At 39.8% G+C, this 13,073-nt stretch overlaps 1 protein-coding gene across 1 annotated transcript in view; it reads right to left on the reverse strand.

The window, feature by feature from the left end:
* LOC149839372 (uncharacterized) overlaps positions 1 to 11,392 on the reverse strand; it is a 36,750-nt gene extending 25,358 nt beyond the window's left edge. Inside the window, exon 1 of the mRNA XM_090004103.1 lies at positions 10,635 to 11,392. Within this exon, the coding sequence (XP_089860229.1) occupies positions 10,635 to 10,952 (318 nt within the window). The 5' untranslated portion in view covers positions 10,953 to 11,392. The remainder of the gene's footprint in view (positions 1 to 10,634) is intronic.
* Between the last annotated feature and the right edge of the window lie 1,681 nt (positions 11,393 to 13,073).

Genomic DNA, 13,073 nt, shown 5'->3' on the forward strand with positions numbered 1-13,073 from the left:
AGTATGGAGAAATTGATGGAGATGTAAATCATAGGATAAAGGTTGGGTGGATGAAATGGAAAAGTGCTACTGGAGTGTTGTGCGATCGTAGAATGCCATTGCGGTTGAAGGGAAAGTTTTATAGGACGACTATTAGACCCGCTTTACTATATGGTACGGAATGTTGGGCTGCCAAGAGACATCATATTCAAAAAATGAGTGTAGCTGAGATGCGGATGCTTAGATGGATGTGTGGAAATACAATAAAAGATAAGATTCGGAACGAAGAGATACGTAAGAAGGTAGGCGTTGCACCCATTGAAAATAAGATGCGAGAGAATCGTTTACGGTGGTTTGGACATATTCGGCGAAGACCTAATGATGCTCCAGTTAGAAGGTTGGAGAAATGGGAAAATATATTAGTTAAAAGAGGTCGGGGTAGGCCTAGGAAGACTTGGATGGAGATGATAGGAAAGGATATGAATGCTTTGAACCTCACCGAGGACATGGCGTTGGATAGAAATGATTGGAGGAAAAGGATTCATGTGGAAGACCCAAAATGAATTTCTTTTTTGGTTCATATCGCTGACCCCAATTGTTTTGGGATGAAGGCGTAGTTGTTGTTGTTGTTGTTGTTGTTGACTGGTTTAAAGGTACCGGGGCACCCGTGCTTGACTGGTTTAAAAGTATTAAATTTTTGTGGGCCTGACTGGTTTAAAGGTACCGGAGCACCCTGGATGGGTTTGCATAATTGAATGGTTAAAGTTTTGTGTTAACATTGGCATGAGAATACCAAGTTTGGTGCTTGAGAATCTCGAGTAGATCTCTCGAATTTGAAGACCTCATACAAATATGAAAACTTAAACTTAATATTTATGCCTGACTGGTTTAAAGGTACCGAGGCTTGTGTGCTTGATGGTTTAAAGGTACTGGAGCACTCAGAGTGGGTCTGTGTAATCAAATATAACAAAAATTGGTTTGTATACCCTTGTAAGATCACAAAGGGTGGAGATCTACTACTATGGTAGTAAATTTTGGGGAAATGCCCCTATATATCGGGAAATTTAAATAAATGAAAAGATCAACTCACTCAGTTTTCGAGCTTACCTTAGAGAGGGCAAGTGGTACAAAACTCTAGGGACGTGTGTTTATTGCTTCAGGCGACAATGGCCCGTTGGTCCCCAGTTCTCGGAGTTACGGGACCCAGACTACCAAATGTGTCTTAGGTGGTAGCTTTTTGTTCTTCTGCAGAAGTTAGGGATGTATCTTGTTTTGGTTTTGGGCCTTTGGGAGGTTCTCTCGGTCACTGACCGCTCTCTTAGGATTTACAGTTTCAGTTAGAATGTTTGGGTTAATAAAACACCAATGCATAATAAACGCCTAAATGTTCTTTTCTGAAATGGTTGTCTTGGCTCGCGTGTACCCATGAGATAATTAAAGATAAACATTTGAATTAGATCATCTTAGGTATCGCACCTAAGTAGGTAGTAACAGATTTACAATTATACACATAAACAGTTACTTTTGACATGTGGACATTTACTTTTAGCATACAATGGAATCTGTGCTTATGAGATGTTTAAATTCTGCTAATGCTGTTACCTGTTAGTTAGTTTTCATAAACCAGTGTTGCCATATTGTAGATTTTTTACTTGTTCTTGTATATGTTGAAAATTATGCACGGCACCCACATCACATACTTGACACATGATATACTGCAAGAAAAATTACAGTATTTCCTACTTAGACATTTGTAGTTTAATTCCAATTAATTTACCATTTTTCAGGTGAAGAGTAGAGTTTATGAGCGGCTGCGAGATGAGGCTTTGATCGAGATTTCGGATTTACTGTTCCCGGGATAATTTGATTTCCTCTTGATTTATTAGTTCATGTCATTGAAACTCTGATGTCATTATTTATTTGATAATGAAATAAAATAAGTGATGTTGCTTGCTCTCTACTGTAATGTTCTGGAATGCTTAACCTCATAGTATTAATTGTTTCCGCTGTTACAAAAAAAATCCTCTAAAAATTTGGGTTAAAATTTCGGGGCGTTACGGACCTTCCCAAATTTTACCAAAACTAGACATTTGGTATAGCTATATCAAACCAATCTCACAAAAACAACCCAACTAGAGAAAAGAAAAAGAGAAGGGGACAAAAAAAGTATACGTAGAACTTGTAAATTAGTGTTTTTAGTACTTTTACTAATTTCATCAGACAGTGTAGATCAACTCCAAACAAGGTTGAGGCAAATCTATATCCGAAGTCAATAAATCACTAGTCATAGCAAGAGTACTTTCACACACCTAGGACTAAAGTACTAACAATGTGTAGAGCCATTTGCATCGTAGAATGGAGAGGATAGCACATTCAAAGAAAATGCTAGATCATAATAAGAGAAGAGGAGTTGAAAAAACAAATATAGAAGAATAATTGAGTATTTAGGATTAGGAACATGACAACAAAGATCCTTTGAAAAGCATAAGAAACCATTTCTATGATGCCTTTCATGTGAAAGACAATAAATAAGGAAAAAGAAACATGAACAGCCATTATTTAATGTTTTTAAGTTTAATGACTTTTATTGCATTTAATAATATTTCAAGCAAAATATATTTTTAAATATTAAAATATCAAAAAATAGCTTCTTAATGATTAAAAAAATAAAAAACAGTGTACTTGTGTCCTATTTTAAAAAAAAAAATCAAACTTTCAAGTCAAACCACCATTGTGCATCCTAGTATCCCCATATCCTTCTGGCATACCTTGAACCTTTTGAGCCCACGCCAAGGATGAGATTATAGGATAGTAAGACGACAATTCCTCCACGATGCAGGCAATACGCAACAGATTTGTCTATTAGGTACAAAAAGTTTTCTTTCCCATAGTAGAAACTGAGAATAAAAGGCTAAGATAGTTGTTATAAGGTACAAAGATTGTCTCAACTTGGTCAGATCAAATTCAAATTTCTTAGTACCAGTCTAGACTATGTTCCTTTTTGGGACCATGAACTACTTGAATCAGTGCCATAAGGACAAAGATCACCTTTCTCACTTGAAATTTTTGCTGGCTTTCTTTGCGCTCTTTTGTTTGTAGATGATGCATTTTGAAGTGCATCTGAAAACAATGCGCAGAATAAAAATGTAGATAATTGCATTTTCCTGTCAACTCTTGAAATGGCATAATCACCTTTACAAGCATTCATATAAGCAGAACGCCTCGATTCTAGCTGTCAAGTTTGATACAATATGATTTCTCTTGAGCATTCATATATTTAAGTAGCTTATTGTCAACCAAAGCTACAATGAAAGATGGAGATCACTTTTTGCAGGGCAGCCAGCAGTACACTACATCCTTGTCATCCTTTGTACTATTTTTTGCTCGCATGTAGTATTTAAGCATAAAAAATGTGTGCAACCTACATATGGAGACCTCACATAAGAGTACCTTGTCACTTATTCTCTTATTGTTACCAATCACGCTCATTAAAGCACTTTTCAGATTAACATCAAAGCATCCCCATTCTCAAGAATTGTGTATACTTGTCTTTTCTTTGCACTATTTTGTTCAGTTACAAAGAACTGAAGCATGGCAGTGTGTTTATAATCCATATGATGGTACAACTCAAGACATTCCGAGTATTTGTTTCAGTTGTGTTCATTGATTCCCCACACCATGGATGTAAAAGGATAACAATGCTCTTCACTAATTCCCGTGAGCAAGGGGTGTAATAAGGATAACAATCCTAAAAACTCATTGTTCACTCACACTTTTAGCCCCACCACAACGTCACAACAAGATCTGTTTCTTTATTATCATCAGCATCACATCCTGTGATGCTCATTTAATGTGTATTAAGACCAGTCAACTATTAGTTATTTTCAAGTGTTTTATCCTTAAAGTTATTTATTTATTCTTAAAAGATGGTTCTTTAGAATTTTACAAATAATGAGGGACCTTCTTGTAATTTGTCTTTTAGGCTAAACCTCTATTTAAACAAGAGGTGTTTAGCCCTAACGAAGAAGTCACAATTTTTCCCTCCGGTTCCTGTAAAGTATTGGATTTCTCCACATGGTATCAGAGCAGAAGGTCGTGGGAGCGTGAACCCGAGTTCGATCTGTGCCAAAAAAAAAAAAAAAGGTGTGTGCTCTACCTCTTTAATTTGGGTGGCATAGATCTGATAACAGATCTATTGTCTGACAAGAGTCAAGACATAGATCTGTAATCAGATCCATAGAGCTCGGTAATATCTCTATCAACTGGATAGTGTATCGTCAAATATGGGACACAGATCTGGAACAGATCCATAGAGATCGGTGAGTTGTCTGTCATCTGGATTGTGTATCATCAACCGTGATGCGCAAAAGTTGTGATTTTAGTATTTCTGATCTGAAAATAATTTATCAATTGGACCTGCTGAAGAAAATCCTATACTGTTAATCCTGGATCTGGATGAGAAAAGAAATTTGTGTTATTCTGTTGGAACCTTTCGATCGATCTGGGGTTGCCGTGAATGGAGTATCGCATGTTTCGAATTTTTTATGTCGTGAATCCTGTACCATGAGCAGTCTTCATCAGAACTGTGTTGTCGTAAATGGAGTATCACATGTTTCAATGTTTTATATGTCGTGAATCCTGTACCGTGAGCAGTCTTCATCGGAACTGTGCTTCTAACAGAGCTGTGATTAAATACACAGAATTTTTTGTCATGGTCAGAGATGACATGAAGGTTTTTTTGGTTGCTCCTGTAGAGGTGTTTGGAATGGTTCAGATCTGATGTCGTGATTCTTCAAAATATCGTGGGGTGTCGTAGCTTATGCAGTGTGTCGAACTTACTGTGGGTTCGTAACATATTCAGATTCAATCTGATAAGTTTTTTTTTGTTTTTTTTTGTCATACATTGCAGCAGTGTTATCATTTCCTGCATAAGCTTTCTTCATTATGGCTGAAGCTCCGAAGTTTGATTCTAAGACTGAATCTATTGGTGAATATAAGGCTTTTGCAAATCCTTTTTCTTATGGGTCTCCCGTGAAATTGAATGAAACCAACTATTCCATGTGGTCAAGAACTTTTATGATGTCGGTATCTGGACATCGTAGAAAGCATATTTTGCTGGAAACTGAACCAAGTGATAAAGTGGGAAAATATGTTACTTGTGATGAAGATAATGACATTGTTATGTCATGGATCATGAACAGTGTTGAACCTCATATTGCAGATGGTCTAATCTATTATAATACAGCTAAACAGATGTGGCATAATCTTTGAGATACTTACTCTCAGGAAACAAATGTGAGTCGTATTCTGCAAGTTGAACAAGAAATATATAATTTACAGCAGGGAGATCAGACATTGACCCAGTACTATGCATCCGTTAAAGCTGCCTTTGAAAGGCTTAATGCTCACAGGCCTCTGTGTTGTTCAAAGCAAAAAGATCATCAAGAACAGACTATGGTTGCTCGGTTCCTCAGAGGGCTATCTTCTGAAACTGGATCTGATGTACCTACTCTAGCTTATGCATACAATCGCTTGAGCAGACTTGTTTTTTCTCTCCCACAATCTCATCCTATATCCCAGGCATCTGCCTTAGCTGTTACTTCTAGTTATGGACATGGAAATACTCTAAACATTAGAGGACGTGGTCGTGGAAGAGGTGTGGGAGGTAGAGGTAAACATCCATGCACATTTGTGGAAAATCAGGACACTTAGAAGACTGTTGCTGGGATAAACATGAACGGCCTGCCTTTCCTGCATCGAGGCCTAATGTTCCAAAAGCTAATGTTACAAAACTAGAGGTAGCAAATGCAAATGAAGCCTCTTCTCCCTGTGACTGCATTTCCCTTAGTCGTGCTGAATATGAAGAACTGATAGCTCATCGTCCTTCAAGCTCCTCTTCTCCTGTAGCTGGTGTGGCCTACGCAACAGGGAACCATCTTCATCTCAATGATAGTAAGTGGATTATTGACTCAGATGCATCCAGACATCTGTGTGGAAATTCTCATTATTTTTCAGATCTAAAGGATATTACTGCTCATCGGGGAGTCTCATTAGCAGATTAGAGCACTTCTCCGGTGGTTGGTCAGGGAAATGTTTCTATATCTTCTTCCTTGCAGTTGAAAAATGTTCTTCATGCTCCTTCATTTCCTCAAAGTTTACTTTCAGTGAGTTGTCTTACAAAAGAGCTAAACTGTAGAGTGATATTTGATCATGTTGGTTGTCATTTTCAGGATTTGCTGACGGGGAAGAAGATTGGTAGAGGCTATAAAGAAAATGGAGTCTACTACTTACATCATCCACTAGGGAACAGTTTTGCTGTAGTCGACTATTCCTCGAGTCCTGTTCAGTGGCATCGTCGTCTTGGTCATCCTTCATTGTCAAAGCTTCGTCATGTCATTCCTCAAATTCTGTCTACTACTTCATTTCAGTGTGAAGCATGTCAGTTGGGCAAGCATCATCGGAGTTCGTTCCCTTCTAGTCAGAGTCAGTCCAGTCATAAGGTTTTTGAACTTCTTCATGCGGATGTATGGGGTCCTAGTAAGATTCCTACTAGGACTCAGTGTCGATATTATCTTGTTATTGTTGATGATTTTTCCAAGTTGTCTTGGGTGTTCCTAATAAAAGAAAGATCTGAAGTTCCTAGTATTATTAAGTCATTGATTCTTGAAATAAAAACTCAGTTTGAATATGTTGTTAAGATTATCCGCATTGGTAATGCGCTTAAGTTCAAAACAAAAGCCTTGTTGCAATTTTATCAAGACCATAGCATTCAACCTCAAACCTCCTGTGCCTATACTTCCCAACAAAATGGGGTGGCTGAGGGAAAACACAGGCATCTTCTTGATATAACACGTACCCTTATGATTCAATCCAATGTTCCTGCTTCCTATTAGGGTGATGTTGTTATCACAACCCGTTATTTGATCAACCATATGCCTTCATCATCCGTGGAAGATAAAATTTCTTTGCACATCTTGAATCCCAATGCTCCTCTTTTCTCTTTCTCGCCCAAAGTATTTGGGTGTATTTATTTTGTGCATAAACTTGGACCTGACCGTGATAAATTAGTTGCTCAAGCAATTAAATGTATTCTTATCGGTTATCCAAAAAACCAAAAGGGCCATCGATGTTATGACCCTATTTCTCATCGGGAGTATGTCACTGCGGATGTATCTTTCATGGAGTCTGTTCCATATTATTCTCATACTGGATCTCAGATGCAAGTTGATCTAAATGACTCCTTTCACCTTCCTATTCCTCCTTTCCCTTTGGAATCTGTACCTCCATTACCGAGTTCCACTCTACCTTCCTCACGGTTTCACAATCCCTCATTGGTATATGTGCGTAGAGATCCACCTCCTCCTGAGTCCTCTCCTTCTTCTTCTCCTGAGGTAAGTGTTCCTGATAACAGTGATCTTCATATTGATGATAACAGGCCAATAGCTCTACGTAAGGGGACGCGATAATGTACCTTATATCTTATGTCTCATTTTGTGTCCGATGGCAGAATTGAAAGTCAGATGAAAGCTTTTATTTCTGCCTTATCTGCTGAAATTATTCCTTTGAACTATCAACAGGCAGAGCTTGATAGTAGATGGAAGCAGGCAATGCAAGAGGAAATGGATGCCTTAATGTCTCAACATACGTGGGACCTGGTTAATCCCCCAGTGGATGCAGACATTGTTGGATGTAAATGGGTATATACCATTAAGTACCACTCAGATGGTTCTATTGAAAGATACAAGACCAGATTAGTAGCAAAAAGTTATACTCAGACATATGGTGTTGATTTCTTTGAAACTTTCTCTCATGTCGCATGGATGGGTATCATTCGTCTAGTTCTCTCTGTAGTTGTTCACCATGGATGGTGTCTGTGTCAACTAGATGTGAAAAATGCATTTCTATATGGGGATTTGTCAGAAATAATATACATGCAGCAACCTTCTGGGTTCGAGGTTGAGGGGGAGTGTCAGAAGGTGTGCAGGTTAAAAAAGGTGATATATGGTCTGAAACAACGTCCTCGTGCATGGTTTTAAAAGTTGTTTGATGTGATGTCAAAGTTTGTCTTTAAGCGATCAGCGTCAAACCACACATTATTTATCAAGAAAACTAACTCAGGTTTAGTTGTTATGGTGGTATATGTGGATGACATCATCCTTAAAGGAGATGATATGAACGATATTGCAATTACAAAGGCTCATCTTCAAAACCATTTTGTTACAAAAGATCTTGGTCCTCTTAGATATTTTCTGGGTATAGAAGTTGCCAGAAACAGTAAAGGCTTGGTTCTGTCTCAACGTAAGTATGTTCTTGATTTATTAAAAGAGACAGGAATGTTGAGAGCCAAACCAGCAAATATTCCCAAGGATCACAAAGTTCAGTTGTTGGAAGAAGGGTCAAAACCTGTGGATAGCAAAAGTTATCGCTCATTAGTAGGGAAGCTACTATATATGACACTGACTAGACTGGATATTGCTTTAGCAGTAAGCAAGATTAGCCAATTTATGGAAAATCCGAATGAAGTGCACTGGAATGCTGCAATGATGATTCTCATGTACTTAAAATCTTTCCCTGAAAAAGGGTTATTATTCAAGAAAGGGGGAACCCTGGAGATAGTTGCCTACTCTGATGCTGATTATGTTGTATCCGTTAAGGATAGGAAATCTACCACTGGATTCTGTGTGTTTATGGGAGGTAATTTAATTTCATTGAGAAGTAAGAAACAAACCATGGTTGTTAGGTCGAGTGTCGAATCAGAATATAGGGCTATGGCCCAAACAGCAGCTGAATTGATGTGGGTTCGAAATGTATTAAATGATCTTCAAGTGAAGGTTTTATCTCCTACGGTGATGATGTGTGATAACAAGGTAGCTGCGTATATAGCAAATAATCATGTGTTTCATGAGAGGACAAAACATATTGAAGTTGACTGTCACTATGTAAGAGATATGGTTCAAGTTGGTCATATCCCTACCAAGCATCTGAACTCGGAGGATCGGGTTGCAGATATGTTTACAAAGCCTCTTGCTAGGCCCAGTTTCTCAAAATGCTACAGCAAGCTGAGCATGATTGATATTTATACTCCAGCTTGAGGGGGAGTGTTAAGACTAGTCGACTATTAGTTATTTTCAAGTGTTTTATCCTTTAAGTTATTTATTTATTCTTAAAAGATGGTTCTTTAGAATTTTACAAATAATGAGGGACCTTCTTGTAATTTGTCTTTTAGGCTAAACCTCTATTTAAACAAGAGGTGTTTAGCCCTAATGAAGAAGTCACGATTTTTCCCTCTCAGCTGCTCTCTCTCTCTCTCTCTCTCTCTCTCTCTCTCTCTCTCTCTCTCTCTCTCTCTCTCTCTCTCTCTCTCTCTCTCTCTCTCTCTCTCTCTCTCTGTTCCTGTGCAGTATTGGATTTCTCCACAATGTGAACTAATTGATTCACTAAAATCACCAAAATCCCAATGGAGAAAACAATATAAAAAAAGAAAGGAACACTAAGGCACCACCAACCTCCTAAGCATGATCAATAAAAACTTTTGCAGGTGGTTTCATTCAGCAAACATACTAAACTATTTCCAGTAGAAGTCCTACAGCATAAAATACAAGGATTGTCCAACATAAACACAGGCAATGTCATTCAAATGCTTACAGGTACAACCGTACAACAATGCCAGATAATCAAACTGTAGTACAAGCCATCAAGAAGGAAGAATCAGGGACAGGAAGCAAGAAAGCAAGCAGAATTTAATATAGGTTATCATACAACGAAGATCTCACATGCCTCAAACTATTGAACTAGAATTATCAGGCACAACTTCCCATCATATTGTCCCATCGTCAGCATAGCTTGCTTATTATGCTGCCATCACTTCCGCCTTTTTTTCTCTTGTTAACAATCATCAAACTAATGATTGCCCCTAATGCAATTCAAGCCTGAGACCCTCTGGTTAAGATAGTGTGACTCTAACCTTATTATTAATCTGTTATCGCAACTAATCCCATACACAAAGCCCGAGCAGTGGATCATCCTCTCAAACACCCCTTAACTTGAATACTTTTCACTCACTTACCTGCAATCACCGCACAACTCAAGTCACAGCCAACTACTTTATTCCTCAAACTAAAGTAGGCCCCAAAAACACAAACTTATGCATTCAAATACTTTTTGCCCATTTCCATCATACCCCATCACAGAAATCCTCCTTTAAGCATTAGTCCCACACCGTTTTTCCCAGCAAACACTCAAAAAGAAAACCACCAACCCCACAAGCCCATGAACTCCATTCACCACATTTTCTCTTTTCCTCTCCTGCTCACAAACAAAAACCAATGCAATTAGCACCAGAAACATTCATTCTCTACCAGCATGCATAACCATCATCACCATGCAACACCACCATCCAATAAAAGATCCATACAAAATAGATAGTCATCCATCATCATCATCATGAGTCATTATCAATATAACTTTAACAATACAATCTTCAAGAGAAGGAAAAAGAATGTGAAGTATTAAAAGAGAAGCAATGACGAAATTGGTAACCTCACTAATTGGGAGCACCATGAACTACTAATAGATAGACCAATAAATGAGCAACTGCATATATAAAAGAACAGATAGAGCGAAGGGAGACTAAAGAGACAGTGTGGCGAGCATACCTCCTCATCCTCTCGTTGGTGGTGGTGGTGGTGGCGCACCTCGTCCTTATCATCGTCATCGTCGTCGTCGTCGTCGTCGTCGCCGCCGGCCGAGAGCTTGGTGCCAAGGGAGCTGACGACGACCTCCACAACGGCCCTCAGCCGGCGCTTCTTCCGGCCGCGCTTACGGCCGCGCAGCGGCGGCGGGTGGGAAGAGGAGGCGGGCCTTCGCCCGCGCCTCCCTCGTGGGGCGCCGCTGGCATGCGCGAGGGCCGAGAGCCTCCACGTGTCAAGGGTCGAGATTCTCGCGCTCCTCCTCTGCTGTCGTCCCTCCGCCATCACCTCATTTTTGCCCCGAAACCAAACGCGGACCCCCAGAAAATCCCAAATCTTTCGGAGAAAACAGGAGAACGGGAAGGAAGAGAAACACGGGTGATCTAGAAATCCCCGACTAATGGGAAGGGGAGAAAATTTGTGAATCCATTGAACCAGTGGTCACATCACACACACACACACACAGAGAGAGAGAGAGATGGGAGGTGATGTGACCATGGTCCTGTTTGGGTATTTCGTGATTTTTTTCTATTGGAGTTGCAGAATGCGATTAAAGGGAAAATGCGTACAAACAGAGAGGGGAAAACACGATTTTTAGAGAAAAAAAAATTGTGTTGAGGGGGAGAAATGGGTTGTGTGTGTGAGGGAGAGAGAAAAGGGAAGATGGCGTGCAAGATTGCAGAGGTAGAGTTTTTTTTTCCTTTTTTTTCTCTCTTCCTTTTTCCTTGTTTTCCAGCCTACTTTTTATCTTATTTCCTGATCTCTCTCTCGGGGTGTGGGTAGGGTTTTGAGAGGAGGAAGTTTTTTTATAGGAAAGAGGGTGCAAGAGTGAAGTTGGCGTTTGTTTTTTTGGTAGGGTGGAAACTCAAATGTCAACGGGTCGAATTCGGATAAAAAAGATAAAATGATCCGACCTAATCGGGTTCGGATTCGAATTTCGAGTCAATAGAAAAAAGTTAAAACTGAATTCGGATCTGAGTAAATTAAAACCCGATATTTACACTTAATCGGGTTCAGGTTTTAGTTGGATTCAGGTCGAGTTTCAATGACAAACTCAATATCGAATCTTACTAATTGGATTCATATTCGGGTTACATCTGACGGGTTGACATCCCTACATGAATTTGATGTTTGATTTATTAGGGTACCATCGAGTGCCTCAACTCGCACGAGATTTGAAATCATAATGATTTTAAATCCGAAGACAACACGTGAGATTTGAAATCTCACGGGTTGTGATTTATTATGATTTGAAATCGCAGGCATCCTGAAATCTCATATTTGGTTGAACATGAGATTTTAAACTTTTAGAATCGCTTTCTCAGGTTCTCCAGAGAAGGTGATTTTGTGGGAACGAACATAACATTCCCTTAGGGTATGTTTGATGGTTTTCCAGGGTTGGATGAAATGAACAAAAACGATAAAACAAAACATTGGTTTTGTGACATTGGTTTTGTTCGTTCTATAACAACTATTCCAAGTCCAACATTTGTTTGGACCATACTTAGATGCTAGGTTCCAAATGTCTGTTGTTTGATGTACGGTACCAAGAAACTCTCGAATTTGTCAGAATCTGGCAAGCGGATAGCTTTTGGGTGTCACTGGAGAGATTCGCTGCGACCCTAACGCATTCAACGAAAATCGTTGATCATGCACCGGCCGGTGGACTGGTGGCAACCCCTACTGAAGAAGGAGCTCGCCATTCATGGAGATCGACGATGCAGGTCATTCATGGAGGAGGTTGATCTTCGTTATCACGAACACAACTCAAGGCACCTTTCCAGGATTTCCCTTCTTCCATGTTGCCAAGTCCTCCTCAATCATCTTCGACATGAAGCTTGCAACCCGCCGAGGAAATGACCCATCAAAATCTAAGGCATCCACCACCATCATCACCACTGAGCGGCTTTCCTGTGAGCTCGACAACAGTGCCCTAGATAGTAATCGAAATCAAAATCAAGCAGCAGATTCTCTGTGCTCTCATCCTTCACTCCGTCGTAGTAGCGCAACGAGTGGCAATGGGCGCAGATCATCGACTTCTCATCGGCGGAATCCAAATCGGGGCCAAGGTCTCTGGGATCACCATCTTCATCTTTGTCATCGGTGAGGAATTAGAATTTAGGTTTCTTCTTCAAAGGTTTAATAAAGAATCTGAGGAGTTTAGGGTTCTTATCCTGCACGTAGACATCGCAACCAGGACAGATATGGAGAATAGGGTTTTCTGGATCGACGTCACCGTGGCTCCCAAATTTTAGGGCTTTGGGGACGACACCCTTTGAGAAGCATCAAAATAAGCTTGGGGGGGGAGAGCAAGGAGGGAGATGAGGCACGAGGGGGCGAAGGGAGGATCTTGAGCATCGATGCTAGGATCCGATGGCAGAGGACAGAAGCGCGGATGGGAGATGG

Source organism: Nuphar pumila, chromosome 4 (assembly GCF_984573655.1).
Source record: "Nuphar pumila chromosome 4, dmNupPumi1.hap1.1, whole genome shotgun sequence".
Classification (NCBI taxonomy): Eukaryota; Viridiplantae; Streptophyta; class Magnoliopsida; order Nymphaeales; family Nymphaeaceae; genus Nuphar; species Nuphar pumila.